General features: G+C 44.7%; 1 protein-coding gene across 1 annotated transcript in view; it reads left to right on the top strand.

Moving 5' to 3' along the window:
- Nucleotides 1-13,587, top strand: part of P4HTM (prolyl 4-hydroxylase, transmembrane) — a 28,907-nt gene extending 15,320 nt beyond the window's left edge. Inside the window, exons 4-9 of the mRNA XM_081184175.1 lie at nt 549-645; nt 5,986-6,148; nt 7,857-8,042; nt 8,754-8,844; nt 10,647-10,770; nt 11,243-13,587. Of these exons, the coding sequence (XP_081040301.1) occupies nt 549-645; nt 5,986-6,148; nt 7,857-8,042; nt 8,754-8,844; nt 10,647-10,770; nt 11,243-11,460 (879 nt within the window). The 3' untranslated portion in view covers nt 11,461-13,587. The remainder of the gene's footprint in view (nt 1-548; nt 646-5,985; nt 6,149-7,856; nt 8,043-8,753; nt 8,845-10,646; nt 10,771-11,242) is intronic.

Raw genomic sequence — 13,587 nt, 5'->3', positions numbered from 1 at the left:
CTTAAATGCGCTATTAACTTCTTGCTCCCGTCATTTCTTTGCCAGCTTTCTTGGTTTTCAGTTACTTTTCCAAGTTTTTGAATATTAAAGTTGGACAATTGTTAGAATATATAAAACTTACGCTCGCTTATATGTGGATCTTAAACCTTTAACAACATTTAATTAAACACAGCTGGATTGATTGCCAAATCAGGCTGGAAAAAAATAATTATCTGCGCCCTTACCAATCTCCAGTACTTTATTGTCCTTCTGGAAGCCCACCGCATATGGCCAGATGTAGTGCTAGTGTGCATGCACACGAAAGCTCATACCAAGAACTAACTTAGTTGGTCTTTAAGGTGCTACTGGAAGGAATTTTTTTATTTTGCTAAACCATAGTATAAGTTCTATGAGAATAAGCATAGGCTTCCCCTGGACTTTCACCCACCTACCCTGCAACACAGTACAAGTTCTCCCAAGTACAGTATTTGTGTGTGTGGATGTACACTGGATTCAGTTTTACATTCTCACCCATAGTTGCCAAGAAAGCAAACTCTTTGTAATTTCAGGTACTGACACACACCCGTCTAGGAAACGGCAGGTGGATGACTCCTGAGAGTATCCGGGAGATGTACTCTGCCGTGAAAGCAGACCCAGATGGCAATGGTGAGATTAATGCTTCCTTCTGATAGACTGTGCATTGTAGCTGTCCTAATTGTTTGTTTGTTTTGTTGTGTATATTAAGGATGCTTAAATGCCCCAATGGATGTGTTGCTGTGTATTTTAATGATGTGTTGATTGTATAGTTGTAGGCCACTTAGAAGCCATTTGGGCATCTAAGCAGTATATAAATTAATAAATGATTATAGGCATGTGCAGATCGGGGCTTTGGTTTCTGCATGAAGGGGGATTCCGTGTCATTGGAATTGTGACCAAGAAGGCCCTGCTGCATCTTTCCACCCTGCCCCATAAAGGTAAAGGTAAAGGGGCCCCTGACCATTAGCTCCAGGCGTGGCCAACTCTGGGGTTGCGGCGCTCATCTCACTTTATTGGCTGAGGGAGCCGGCGTACAGCTTCCAGGTCATGTGGCCAGCATGACTAAGCCTGGCGAACCAGAGCAGCGCACGGAAATGCCGTTTACCTTCCCATCGGAGCGGTACCTATTTATCTACTTGCACTTGGGTGTGCTTTCGAACTGCTAGGTTTGCAGGAGCAAGGACAGAGCAACGGGAGCTGACCCCATCGCGGGGATTCGAACCGCCGACCTTCCGATTGGCAAGTCCTAGGCTATGTGGTTTAACCCACAGCGCCACCCCGCCCCATAACACACCACAAATAGAAAGAAGCTTCCTATGGAGGGAGAAAGGCATTGCCTGAGGCAGGCTGGGCAAGGTATAAATGCAGCGGTAATGTGTACAGAGTGCGTACAAAACCATATATTTGTTTTGCTTCAATAGTAAAAGAGTTGCCTGGAGATGTAGTATGCTTCTCAGCATGCACTCCACCAGCACAGAAGGTCCACTCTTTTGAGACAGTGCCTTTTTGTCTGCTTCTTGCTGGGCAGTTGGAAGCAGAGGTCAATTTTCTCCATCAGATTTCCCTCCAGCCCCTCAGCTTTAGGCTAGTGGTTCGGTGGTTCCAGGAGCCTTCCAAGCATCCCGCTGGCCTCTTCAGACCTCCTGCTGCCCGGATGTGCACTGCGATCTCTCCTGCTCTAATTAGAGTGCCTTCAAGTTGAACGCCTCTCCGTTTCCTAATCAAATTAAGTCAGCGGGCAGAGTGCACCCACTCACTGCCAGGTTGCCTGATGATCTGCACGGCCCTGGAGAGGTTGCTTTGGAGTGGGAAAGAGCACTTTGGTGAATGGAGGACGGGGCTCCAAATCCGGTGTGTAAGCCCTCGCCCTGGTGCCCTCTGGGCTTGTGACGTCTTTGGCAGAGACCAGGGAGGATGCACTGTTTGGTTTTTTCAGCACTGTAAACACCACTGAACTAAAGAGCTTCAATTAAGGTCTCGGTGCCCCGTCTAGGGTGTCCTCACTTTCTGAGGGCTGCTGTTTCCATTGTAAGCAACGTGGCAGCAAGAAAGCCAAGGGTCATAACCTGGATGTGGTGATAGATCATGGAAGGCTGAAGCTGATGGTGGAATAGTGGGTAGAAAATGTGTGCGTGCACTGGAAATAAAGGATGAACATGGCTGTCCTAAGCTGACCTCTCCTCCCAAATCTATTCCCTTTGCTTAAGGGAATTAAGTGTAGACTAGGACTGTTGTTCTGTTAGTGTTTGTGTGTACATGGCAATTTGCTTAGAGTTTAGCGTCTAGAACAAAATTGGGGTTTATGTTTGTTTTTAAAACCTTTAGCCTTTCTGGTGGGGAGGAAGCTGGAACAGAAACATGGAAGTGTCTGTAGGACTCTAGCGCTCAAGGCCAGTGCTGCTATAACCTACATTGCTGTCCTGTCATGTAAACCTCTAATCATATCCCTTTTTCTCCAAAATATCTATTGTGCCCCCAGTACTCCCTAGAGAGGCATATTTGTTTGCCCAGTACACAGAGAAAGCATTTGGGTGCTCCCTATACAGTGGTGCCCCGCAAGACGAAATTAATTCGTTCCGCAAGTTTTGTCGTCTAGCGAATTTTTCGTCTTGCGAATCACGAAATCCCATAGGAATGCATTGAAAATCAATTAATGCGTTCCTGTGGTCAAAAAAAGTCCAAACAAAGCCAAATTTGGTACAACAACAGTTTATTAACTGCTCTTTAAAGTCACACATACTGTAAAGAGCAGTTCAAAAATTGAAGGGAAAATAAATTAACTTTATAAACAAAACATGTCTTTGTTTTTAGACAAAGGAAACAAAGTCGCGAGACGTTTTCGTCTTGCGAAACAAGCCCATAGGGAAATTTGTCTTGCGAGACAAATCGAAAACGGAAAAACCTTTCGTCTAGCGAGTTTTTTGTCTTGCGAGGCATTCGTCTTGCGAGGTACCACTGTATATGATGCTCCAATTATAATGCACATACAATGGTAGTTAGTTAGCCGGAATTGAAGCTTTCAGTATTTCTCATTCATTGTTAGACTTGCCAGTTTCCTATATTAGTTACTCATGTGTGCACAGCATTTGAGCCACCAATGCCAAACTTGCAGTACTGAAGTATAGGACCAATTCAGATATCTAGCTTATTATGCCGAGATACGCACAAGTCTTGTGCCTGAGGACTCTGGAGTCCCTTCTCGCCTCCCTTCTTCATGTGCTGTGGTTGAACACACACACACACACACACACACACACAGATTGATTAGCCATATTTTCCTATTATATCTGAACCAGGAAGTGATGGTTACCAGGTTCAGAATAACCAGAAACTTAAGAACATCAGAAGAGCTTTCTGGATGAGGTCAGTGCCCCATCTGCGCCCTCCATCCTGTTTGCACGGTGGCCAAACACATGTCTTTGAGAAATCTGAAGGCAGGACCTGAGTGCAGCAGCACTCTGCCTGCCCACTTGTGATTCCCAGCAGCTGACATTCAGAGGGATGCTGCCTCTGACTATAGAGGTAGAAACAGCCTGGTTGGTTTATGATCCCGGTTTGTTTTGAGCCCTATAACCATAGTTCCTGGTTTGGATGCAATGGCTCATTATGGTTACTTAATCCAGGACGCGTTCAGTCACAGTGCACTGAGAAGGGAAAGGGGCAGCTCTACCAGAGTGACCTATGATGCCAGCCTGTGCTAGCTGGCTCTCTCACCTAGTCACCTTTTCCTGATGTGTCACAGACAGTGAGAAAACAGGCAAAGAGGCAAACTGTCAAGGCCATGCACTCCAGCAGGAGAGCACATGTCTCTCCTTATGTGACTCATGCACACTGGCAGCTTTTGCTTGAGTGGACAACAAGCAGTGGTGAGCCCCCTGCCTCCCCAATCCATTCTGAAGGGTCCCCCGTCCCCCAGGAGCACATTTGGGGAGTGTATGAGAGGCTGCTGACCAGAAGGGGGAACGATTAAAAATTGCTTCTCTCCCTGTTTGGCTGACAGAAGCAATCAGCTGAAACTTTTAAGATCATCAGTCTCTCAAGGACCATCAGATAGATAGATAGATAGATAGATAGATAGATAGATAGATAGACAGACAAAAAAATTCCTTTCGACCATGTGCTATTTTAAATTCAAGTATTGGTACAGTGGTACCTCGGGTTACATACGCTTCAGGTTACAGACTCCGCTAACCCAGAAATAGTGCTTCAGGTTAAGAACTTTGCTTCAGGATGAGAACAGAAATCGTGCTCTGGCGGCACAGCAGCAGGAGGCCCCATTAGTGGTGCTTCAGGTTAAGAACAGTTTCAGGTTAAGTACGGACCTCTGGAACGAATTAAGTACTTAACCTGAGGTACCACTGTAAACAGTTTTCCCAAATGAGTGTTTTGCCAGTTTTAAAATATATTTACAATACAATAATCTTTATTGTCATTGTCCCATACAGAACAACGAAATTGAAAAATCTACATAAGACATGCAAAAACCAACAATCCTGCTATCCCAGCTATCCCAACCTGGTTAACCCCCTAAAAACTCTGATACCCCATTTTTAAATACAATATACTCCCATACAGACTCCTTACAATGTGTTTAAAACCAAAATCGCATTTGGGAAGAAACTGTTTCTCAGGTGGCTAGTCCTAGTCTTTATAACTCTGTACCTTCTTCCAGAAGGCAGAAGCTGAAAGAGATCATTTTCAGAGGTACCACAAGCGAACATTGGAACAGGCAAACCTTTTCTGTCCTTCATATATTTTTCATGTCAGAAGCATGGCTTAGTTTCATTACCTTGCAATACGCAATGGAGAGCCAGCATGGTTCAGTGCCTTATGTGTATGTCTTGGTGTCGTCGTGATTTTGGGAGCAGTCATAATGCAAATGATTCCTGGGCATGCACTGCTGATCTTCAGTTGTGTTTTTGGTCCCTCAGTGCTCACCTGTAGTATTTGTAACCTGGAAGCTGTGAACTAGGTGCCAGCCTCTTCATTTGGAAGGGCAGTCTTCTCCTTCGGTGGTCTTTCTGCAGTCAAGCAATGCCTAACTAAACTGCCATTCAGAACCTTCTAGACCTCTAGCTGGGAAATCGGCACTCTGGCTCCCCTCAGCTAAAAAGTCATGGTTGTGTTGTCACTTTCCAAGGGGAGGGGAAAGAGCCCTTCCACTCAGTTCTCTGCCGACTGCTGTGACAGCAGCAGTAGGAATCTTTTTCTTTGTTTGATGGGGTTTTGTCTTATTTCCCCCCTCAAGTTGTTGGATTTAGTTTTTCACTTGGCTTTTTTCTTCTTCTGGTGTCATAATGTCTTTGCTAAGGCACCTGTTTTTCCCCCAGTCAGAAATAGTTATTGCCCCTTCAGGAGAGCTTCCCTGTGGCATCTGTGGTGCATTAGCTATCATTTAAAAGGTGCCATATGTGTGACACATATCCAAACTGGTATACTTTCCTCCTGCTAAAGGCAGAGCGGGTCATGGTAGTGGTTGCTAGAAGGTTGGCTCTGATTTGGCATCAACCGTTGCAGAATGTTGACAAATACCTGAATGCTCTGCAACACCATCATCATCATCATCATCATCATCATCATCATCATCATCATATAATAATAAATTTTATTTATACCCCACCCTCCCCAGCCAAGACCGGGCTCAGGGTGGCTAACAACCAATAATAAAAACAAGTTGATTAAAATACAACTTAAAAAACAAGATTAAAATACAACATTAAAACATTAAGATGCAGCCTCTTCACAGGAGGAGAAAGGAAAAAGAAAGAGGGAGAGGGAATCAAACTGATTCTAAGCCAAGGGCCAGGCGGAATAACTCTGTCTTACAGGCCCTGCGGAAAGAAATCAGATCCCACAGGGCCCTGGTCTCATGAGACGGAGCGTTCCACCAGGCCAGAGCCAGTGTTGAGAAGGCCATGGCTCTGGTTGAGGCTAATCTAAGCCTGTGCTTTCTTCTCATTCTTCCATTAGGTGTGCTGAGTTTGGAGGAGTTTAAGCAGCTGAACATTCGGGATTTCCACAAGTATATGGGCAGCCAAAAAGTGAAGATGAGTGACCTGGTGCGCAACAGCCAGCACACATGGCTGTATCAAGGCGAGGGAGCCCACCACGTCATGCGCTCCATACAGCAAAGGTAAGAGGGACTCACAGATATTTAAAACAGAGAGAGGTTCGGCATTCCTTGCAGCCATACTTGGATCCCACTCAGTTTTATTATATTAGAGAGTTCTCAACTGATTAAAAAGCATTTCTGTATTATGAATTGCCTGTTGTTGTTTTTTAGTTATCAATTAAAATTTAAACACGCATGGGCTCCTTTAAAGGTGCTAAAAGAATGTGATTACTGATAAGGGCATAGTAACTTGAAAATGCTCAGTTACACTTTGAAAAGGCTTTTTTAAAAAAATCTCATTCCCTGACCACGTAACCACACGGTGATGCAGCCAAAGTGAGGCAGTGAGGCAGCTCAGCGCCAAACTACTAGACGGTGTGTTAAATGTGTATGTGCATTCAACAGGTCTTGTCTTTACTTTAAGATAAACCAATGTAGGAGGACGGTGGTGCACAGGTAAGGTTTTAACCCTTTCCTCCTGTGCTGCAGTTCCAGTGCAAATCTACCCCCACCCCTGCCCAGTAGGCATTTGCCCTGGGAAGAAAATTGGCACTAACACCAGTAGAACCCTCTTCCTATGGAACTGGGAGTGCAGTCCCAAGCATGTTTATTCTAAAGTGAGTCTCATTGACTTCATTGAGACTGCCTAGAAAGCCTGCTTAGGACTGGAACCTGAAAGCACCTGCTCCTTTTGGGGTTTTTTTGGGTTTTTTTTTTTTTGCAAAAAATGCTTAGATGATAGCGAAAGTGACTGCCCTTCCTGAGGTTAACTTCCATGCTTCTTTATGTGTGAGGCAGGGTTTTCTGCATTCAAAAGAAAAATGCTTCTCTTCCCTTTGATCATACAAGTGATCAAATCCATTGCCAACTGGCAGTTCTTATAAAAAAGAATCTCAATTATGTTTTGTAAATAAACATTGAAAATATCTCTCTGTGTATGTTTACACAAACACACACACACGCCACAGGAGGAGCAAATGTAAATATGATGATGATGGTTAATTCAATTTATATACAGTGGTACCTCGGGTTAAGTACTTAATTCGTTCTGGAGGTCCGTTCTTAACCTGAAACTGTTCTTAACCTGAAGACCACTTTAGCTAATGGGGCCTCCTGCTGCCGCCACGCCACCAGAGCACGATTTCTGTTCTCATCCTGAAGCAAAGTTCTTAACCTGAAGCACTATTTCTGGGTTAGCGGAGTCTGTAACCTGAAGCGTATGTAACCCAAGGTACCACTGTACTGCCCTTTATCACAAGATCCCAGGGCAGTGTCCAACATTAAGAACACATTTTTTGGAGCACAATAATAAGAACATAATAAAAAGCATAATTATATTCTATATCATTGACTTAGATAGCTGCTGTGAATGTGTCAGTTGCTTACCATCTTGAACTTGTCGAGTAAAACATTTCTGTCCCTAGAGGTGTTCACATGTTACATTCAACAAGTGTATGATCTGTGTTGAGCTGTGCATTTGTACAGTTGGTAACATTCAACACGTATACAGTCTGTGTACTTAAGTGCACAGTGACAGCCGTACAAACCCACAAGCGCACACTCTTACACTTACATGTGTGGAGACAGCTTATACCTACGTTCAGTGTAATGTGTGAACACGTACCCTATCCCAGGGCAAAGGGGATGACAGCGGCATGTGGGGACATTGGTTGATTAGCAATTATAGTTTAATAGTTCAACGGGCATGTCTCTACTTCTCCTCCTTTAGGGTGATTCACTTAACCCGTCTGCCCTCTGAGATTGTGGAGCACAGTGAACCCCTGCAGGTGGTGCGATATGACCAAGGCGGGCACTACCATGCCCACATGGACAGTGGACCGGTGTTCCCTGAGACTGCCTGCAGTCACACCAAACTGATTGCCAATGAAACTGCTCCATTCGAGACCTCGTGCCGGTTAGTCTAGAGCCTGAAGAGAAAACTACCCGTCTGTAATCTGTTCTTTCCCTGTTACTCCATGTTTTGTTCTGAAACAGAGACTCCATCATGTTTTTAGGGACATAAACATTCAAGTGCAAATCAGCTGGCCTCCCTTAACCATGGAGAGGTCAGAGAACAAAGCTTGCATGTGTGCTTTCCAGTTATAAGTTAATGAAGATGAATGCTCAGACAAATATTCCTCCAGAACATCATGCTTCTCTATGTGGAGGCTTTTTATGCACCTGAAGACTGTTGGCGATAGGCAGGGGCAAAATTTCTCTGAGTCCTACTCTGCGTGTGACGTTATTATTTGAGTCTATAGCTATAACCATAACCATGGTTCTGCTCTAAACCTGAGGTTTGTTTTGCTGTTGCTTTGCTGTTTGTTGTATACATTTGCTCAGGGTGGGGGCACAGAACTGAGCATGTTTTTACTTTCTGACCTGTGAGTTGGCCCGAGAAACTGATGTAGGAATTATGGGATGTCAGTCCCACTGAATTCATATAGGATTGCAGCCTAGGTCACAAAAATGGGGGATTAATTTGTGAGTAGATGGGCATAAAATTGTAAATTCCAAGTAGATGTGCATAGTATTTTACTGTTGCATTGCAAACCTGAAGGGGAGGGCTAAGCAATTTCAATAACTTTGAAGCCTAACCTGTGCTAATGGCCCCTGCCTTTCACAGCTACGTGACAGTTCTCTTCTACCTAAATAACGTGACCGGAGGAGGAGAGACCACTTTTCCGATAGCTGACAATAGGACCTATGAAGAGCTGGTAAAGTCCTGTCCTTCTTTGTGGCCTGTTTTTCTTGGAAAACTATGTTTTCTTTGAGTACTTGTGTTAAACATGAACACCTGGTAGATGGCTGAGAAACCGTACCTTTCCATGTATAATACACCCCCATGTAAAAAACGCCCCCTATTTTGTGCGACTCAAATTTAAGATGGCTCAGAGTTGTTGAGCTTTTTGGGGGTAGGATTGCCCAATTGCCGCAGCGTCAGCCAATCAACACCAGCCCTTGATACAGCAACCAATAACACGCCCAATAGTCACTGACAGCCGCGGCAGCAACCAATCAAACATCCACCCTGTGCACTACCCATGTATAAGACGACCCCCACTTTTTAGCATCATTTTTAAAGAAAAAAACCTACTCTTATACATGGAAAAGTACGGTAATCTGCAGACCTTTTGTTAGTGACTGTGTTACAGATGCATGCATGGCATCTTCTGCTGTTGCCCCTTTTTTTTCAATGCTCTCCCTGATACCATATAGGAAACACCAGCAGTTAACTGCTTCAGACATCTTTTAAAGATGTTTCCCCACTCCCGGTTCCCCTGTTTGTTAAATTGGATCCTGTCTTTTTGATACTACAATGCTTGTTGCACTTTTGCTGCTGTTTTAATGGTTTTATGGTATATTTTTAGCATTGCCCATAGATAAAGATCAGAGCTTTCCAAACTGTGTGTCGTGACACGTTAGTGTGTCGGCTGCAGTGTGTAGGCATGTCGCATAAACGCTCCCCACGCTCATTCCAGGGCTGGAAAGGGGTTAGTTTAACCTCCGGTTTGCTATTAAAACTGAATTACTGTGTCGCAAAATGATATAAAACTGAATTACTGTGTTGTGAAATGATGCATGCCTGAAAAGTGTGTCACTAACATGAACAGTTTGGAAAGCTCTGCTATTAGATATAGGGCACCTTTTTAGTTAGTTCAAGATTATTGGAAGTGTTTAGTCTGATAGGGGAAGTCCAAGGATGCCTCCAGGTGTGTCAGTTCATGGCACAATCATTGTGCTGTACTAATATGTTGTAGGTGGGTGGGGATCCAGATGGTTTTATTCAAGATAACACCCCGTTACAAGGAAATCCCTTCCTCTCAGCATTCCATTAACAACATTTTGTTTCTAGAAAAATTGCAGCTTATTATATGGCATATGGTTGCATGAATGTACTGGCTATTTTGTGCTACAGATTTTGGATGTGCAAATCAAATCCTTGCTCCACCCTCCTCCCCACCAGTCCATGTTATTTTCTGAACTCCTAAAAGATTCCCACCCCTTTTTTATTCTCCAGAAGTTGAGGTTAATGCTCCCTTACTATACCATGCAAACATGAGAGCACTGAAGTAGCGCTTCAACTGCTGAACACCACCAAGCACTGTGTCTTAGCACTGTGAAATACACACACACACACACACACACACACACACACTCTTTTTAAGGCCAGATACTTTATTTCTTATTTCACCCGCAATGCACACCTCCCCATTAATTTCAGTGGAACATACTTCAAAATATATGTACTTGAGCATGACAGGTGAAGTATGCAAACATCCTATAGCTATAAAATGTACCATATGGTTTGTTTCATTTCTGAGGTTTGTTTTTTTTTAAATCCCACCTCCCCTTAGAATCAAGACGGCTTGAAAAAATATGGAACTGTTCTATGTAAATGGGAACATATGTAATGCTAGTATAGGAGGTCCTGTGCCTTGATTTATTTATTTGTGGTTGATTTGTTGAGTTCCTGGCACGCAGCACAATAAGCATTATTTCCCTTTTTCTCTTCTAGTCTCTCATCCAGAATGATATTGACCTACGCGACACTCGTAAACACTGTGATAAGGGAAACCTACGTGTAAAACCCCTGCAAGGCACTGCTGTTTTCTGGTACAATTACCTGTCAGATGGAGAAGGTAATCTGTCCTCTCGTGGCAATCGTCTGCCAGGATGTCTGAGCTGCATTGCCCAGTGTGGTGTAGTGGTTAAGAGTGGTAGTCTCGTAATCTGGTGAACTGGGTTCGCTTCCCTGCTCCTCCACCTGCAGCTGCTGGGTGACCTTGGGCCAGTCACACTTCTCTGAAGTCTCTCAGCCTCACTCACCTCACAGAGTGTTTGTTGTGGGGGAGGAAGGGAAAGGAGAATGTTAGCCACTTTGAGACTCCTTCGGGTAGTGATAAAGCGGGATATCAAATCCAAACTCTTCTCTTCTTCTTCTTCTTCTTCTTCTTCTTCTTCTTCTTCTTCTTCTTCTTCTTCTTCTTCTTCTTCTTCATGCCGATTTGCCAGCCAAGGGTCAATAATTGGAGGAATCCCAGGGGTTGAGCTGTTGTCGTGTGATACCTGGCTTCTCTCAGGAGTGGTTCATGGGTTCTTATTTCCTTGCAGGCTGGGTTGGCGACCTAGATGAATATTCTTTGCACGGAGGCTGCTTGGTCACTGAAGGAACCAAGTGGATTGCCAACAACTGGATCAACGTTGATCCCAACAAGAGGCGACAGCTCCAGTTCCAAGAGGAGATGGCTCGATATACAAACAGTGCGGACGAGGACCAAAGCGAGTGGACTGTGGACAAATCCTACAGCAACGTACATGTGGAGCTGTAGTGCTTGGAGATGCCTTTTCGTGGACTTGGACGAAACTTTTTTGCACTAGCCATTTTCAGCCCTCTTTCTCCCACTTTCCCCCCATCCCCGCATATCTCAGCAGAGATTGCTAGCTGCGCTCCAGCCTAGACTGGAGAAAACAAGAGGTATGGTCTGGAATGCACTGTGAAAGAGAACTGGTGAGGCAGGAGAAATGACCGTGGCTGGGTTGTTAGGGTGCAGTTCTCACCTGCATCTTTTTTTTAATGTCTGGATTTGGTTCTAGGTCTCTGAGCGAGCCTTCCCCATGGCATGTGCAGTCAGTCAGCCTCCAAGTTTGTTGCTCTTCTTCATCCTGAGCCATTTTTCCCCGCTGGAATGCAGTTCTTCTCCTTGAGCTGGGTTTGCAGCTCTGTTCCTGGCCCCTTCCCACCTGCTGTCACAAGATCTCCTCGTAAAGCAGCAAAACTGATCTCAGAAAGTGTCTCTTCTCATTCTAGGTGGTTCTCTATGGGGCAAAGCTGTCGCTCCTAGCACTCACAGGCACAGGTCATCATAAGTACATAATAATAGGTAAACTTTATGTAAGGGGGTCTTGAGCAGCTGTATGTTAAGGAAGATGCAGGGGTTGAAGGTGCTGGAGTCATTCCGGATGATTTCTAATGCTCATCATGGAGAATTTTTCTCAGGGTCAGACTTGGTTCTGAATAAGGACATGGTTCTGAAATATTTATTGTGTTGATTATCGGGGGGGGGAGTGTTCAAGTGTGCAATAGCAGCTGGTGTGCTGTGTTTGTTGAGTTTTTCATTTCAGTAACTTGATTTGTGTGCTCAGTTGGGTTTTCCCCCTCTGTGAGTCTGTTTGGAAGGAGTTCTCTCCCAGCCCCAGACATGGACCACTCCATTTAGAGTCTGCTTTGGGCCAACAGCATACTCACATCATGTTCCTTCTTGCAGATGGATATATACAATCATGAACGTAAGAAGATTCCTGTTGGATCAAACTAAAGGCCCCTGTGTACCAGCAGCCTGCTTTCCACAGTGGCCAATCAGATTCCTCTGAAAAGCAGGACATGAAACTGATGGTCCTTTTCCATTGTTGCTGCTCAAGAGACAGTAGGGACGCGAGTGGCGCTGTGGTCTAAACCACTGAGCCTCTTGGGCTTGCCAATCCGAAGGTCAGCGGTTTGAACCCCCGCAACGGGGTGAGCTCTTATTGCTCTGTCCCAGCTCCTGCCAACTTAGCAGTTCGAAAGCATGCCCAGTGCAAGTAGATAAATAGGTACCGCTGCAGCGGGAGGGTAAACGGTGTTTCCGTGTGCTCTGGTTTCCGTCATGGTGTTCCAATGTGCCAGAAGCAGTTTAGTCCTGCTGGCCACATGACCCAGAAAGCTGTCTGTGGACAAACGCCAGAAAGTGAGATGAGCGCCATAACCCCATAGTCGCCTTTGACTGGACTTAACTATCCAGGGATCTTTCACCTTAACCTTTTTGCTCAGGAGACACATGGCATCTGAACATGGAGAGCGGGATTCAGCTAATGAGTCCCATCAAGGGAAGCCCTGTGCAAGGACTGCCGCTTTGCACCCTCTGAAATTAGTTCTGGGGGAATTGGGAGAACCCCTGGAACAGCATGCGGAGGGAGAAAAGGAGGGATTATTCCACAAGGCAACCCAAAATCCTTGCCTTGATGGAGTAATCACCTAAGTGCAATGTTGAATTCCTCCCTTAGCTTTCATATAGCCATCATGGGTAGTTGTTGATTGCCTTATCCTGCATGAATTTGTCTAATCCCCTTATAAAACTATCTAAACCAGTGGCCATCATCTTGAATGCCATAAATGTATTATTCATTGTGTCCAGAAGTACTTCCCTTCAGTTTATCCAGAATCTCTTCTGCACCATGCATAATTTTACAAACCTCTTTCATGTTTCCCCTTACTCAATTCTCTGCTCCCCAAACTAAAAACAAAAACAAAAACCCAAGCAACAGTCCTTTTCTGCACCTGTTCCAGCTCTACAATATCTTTTTTGAGATGAGGCTAATCAGAGAGGCTTTCCCCCTGTAATTGAACTTGAAGCGTGAGCCAGAGTTGGCCCTTTTCCCTTCTGTGTTGGCCTGAGGATATATTTCTTTCTAATAGGTGT

The sequence above is a fragment of the Podarcis bocagei genome, assembly GCF_964188305.1.
Source record: "Podarcis bocagei genome assembly, chromosome: 2".
Classification (NCBI taxonomy): Eukaryota; Metazoa; Chordata; class Lepidosauria; order Squamata; family Lacertidae; genus Podarcis; species Podarcis bocagei.
Note: the sequence above shows the minus strand (reverse complement) of the source record. Positions and strands in the feature narration are given on the sequence as shown.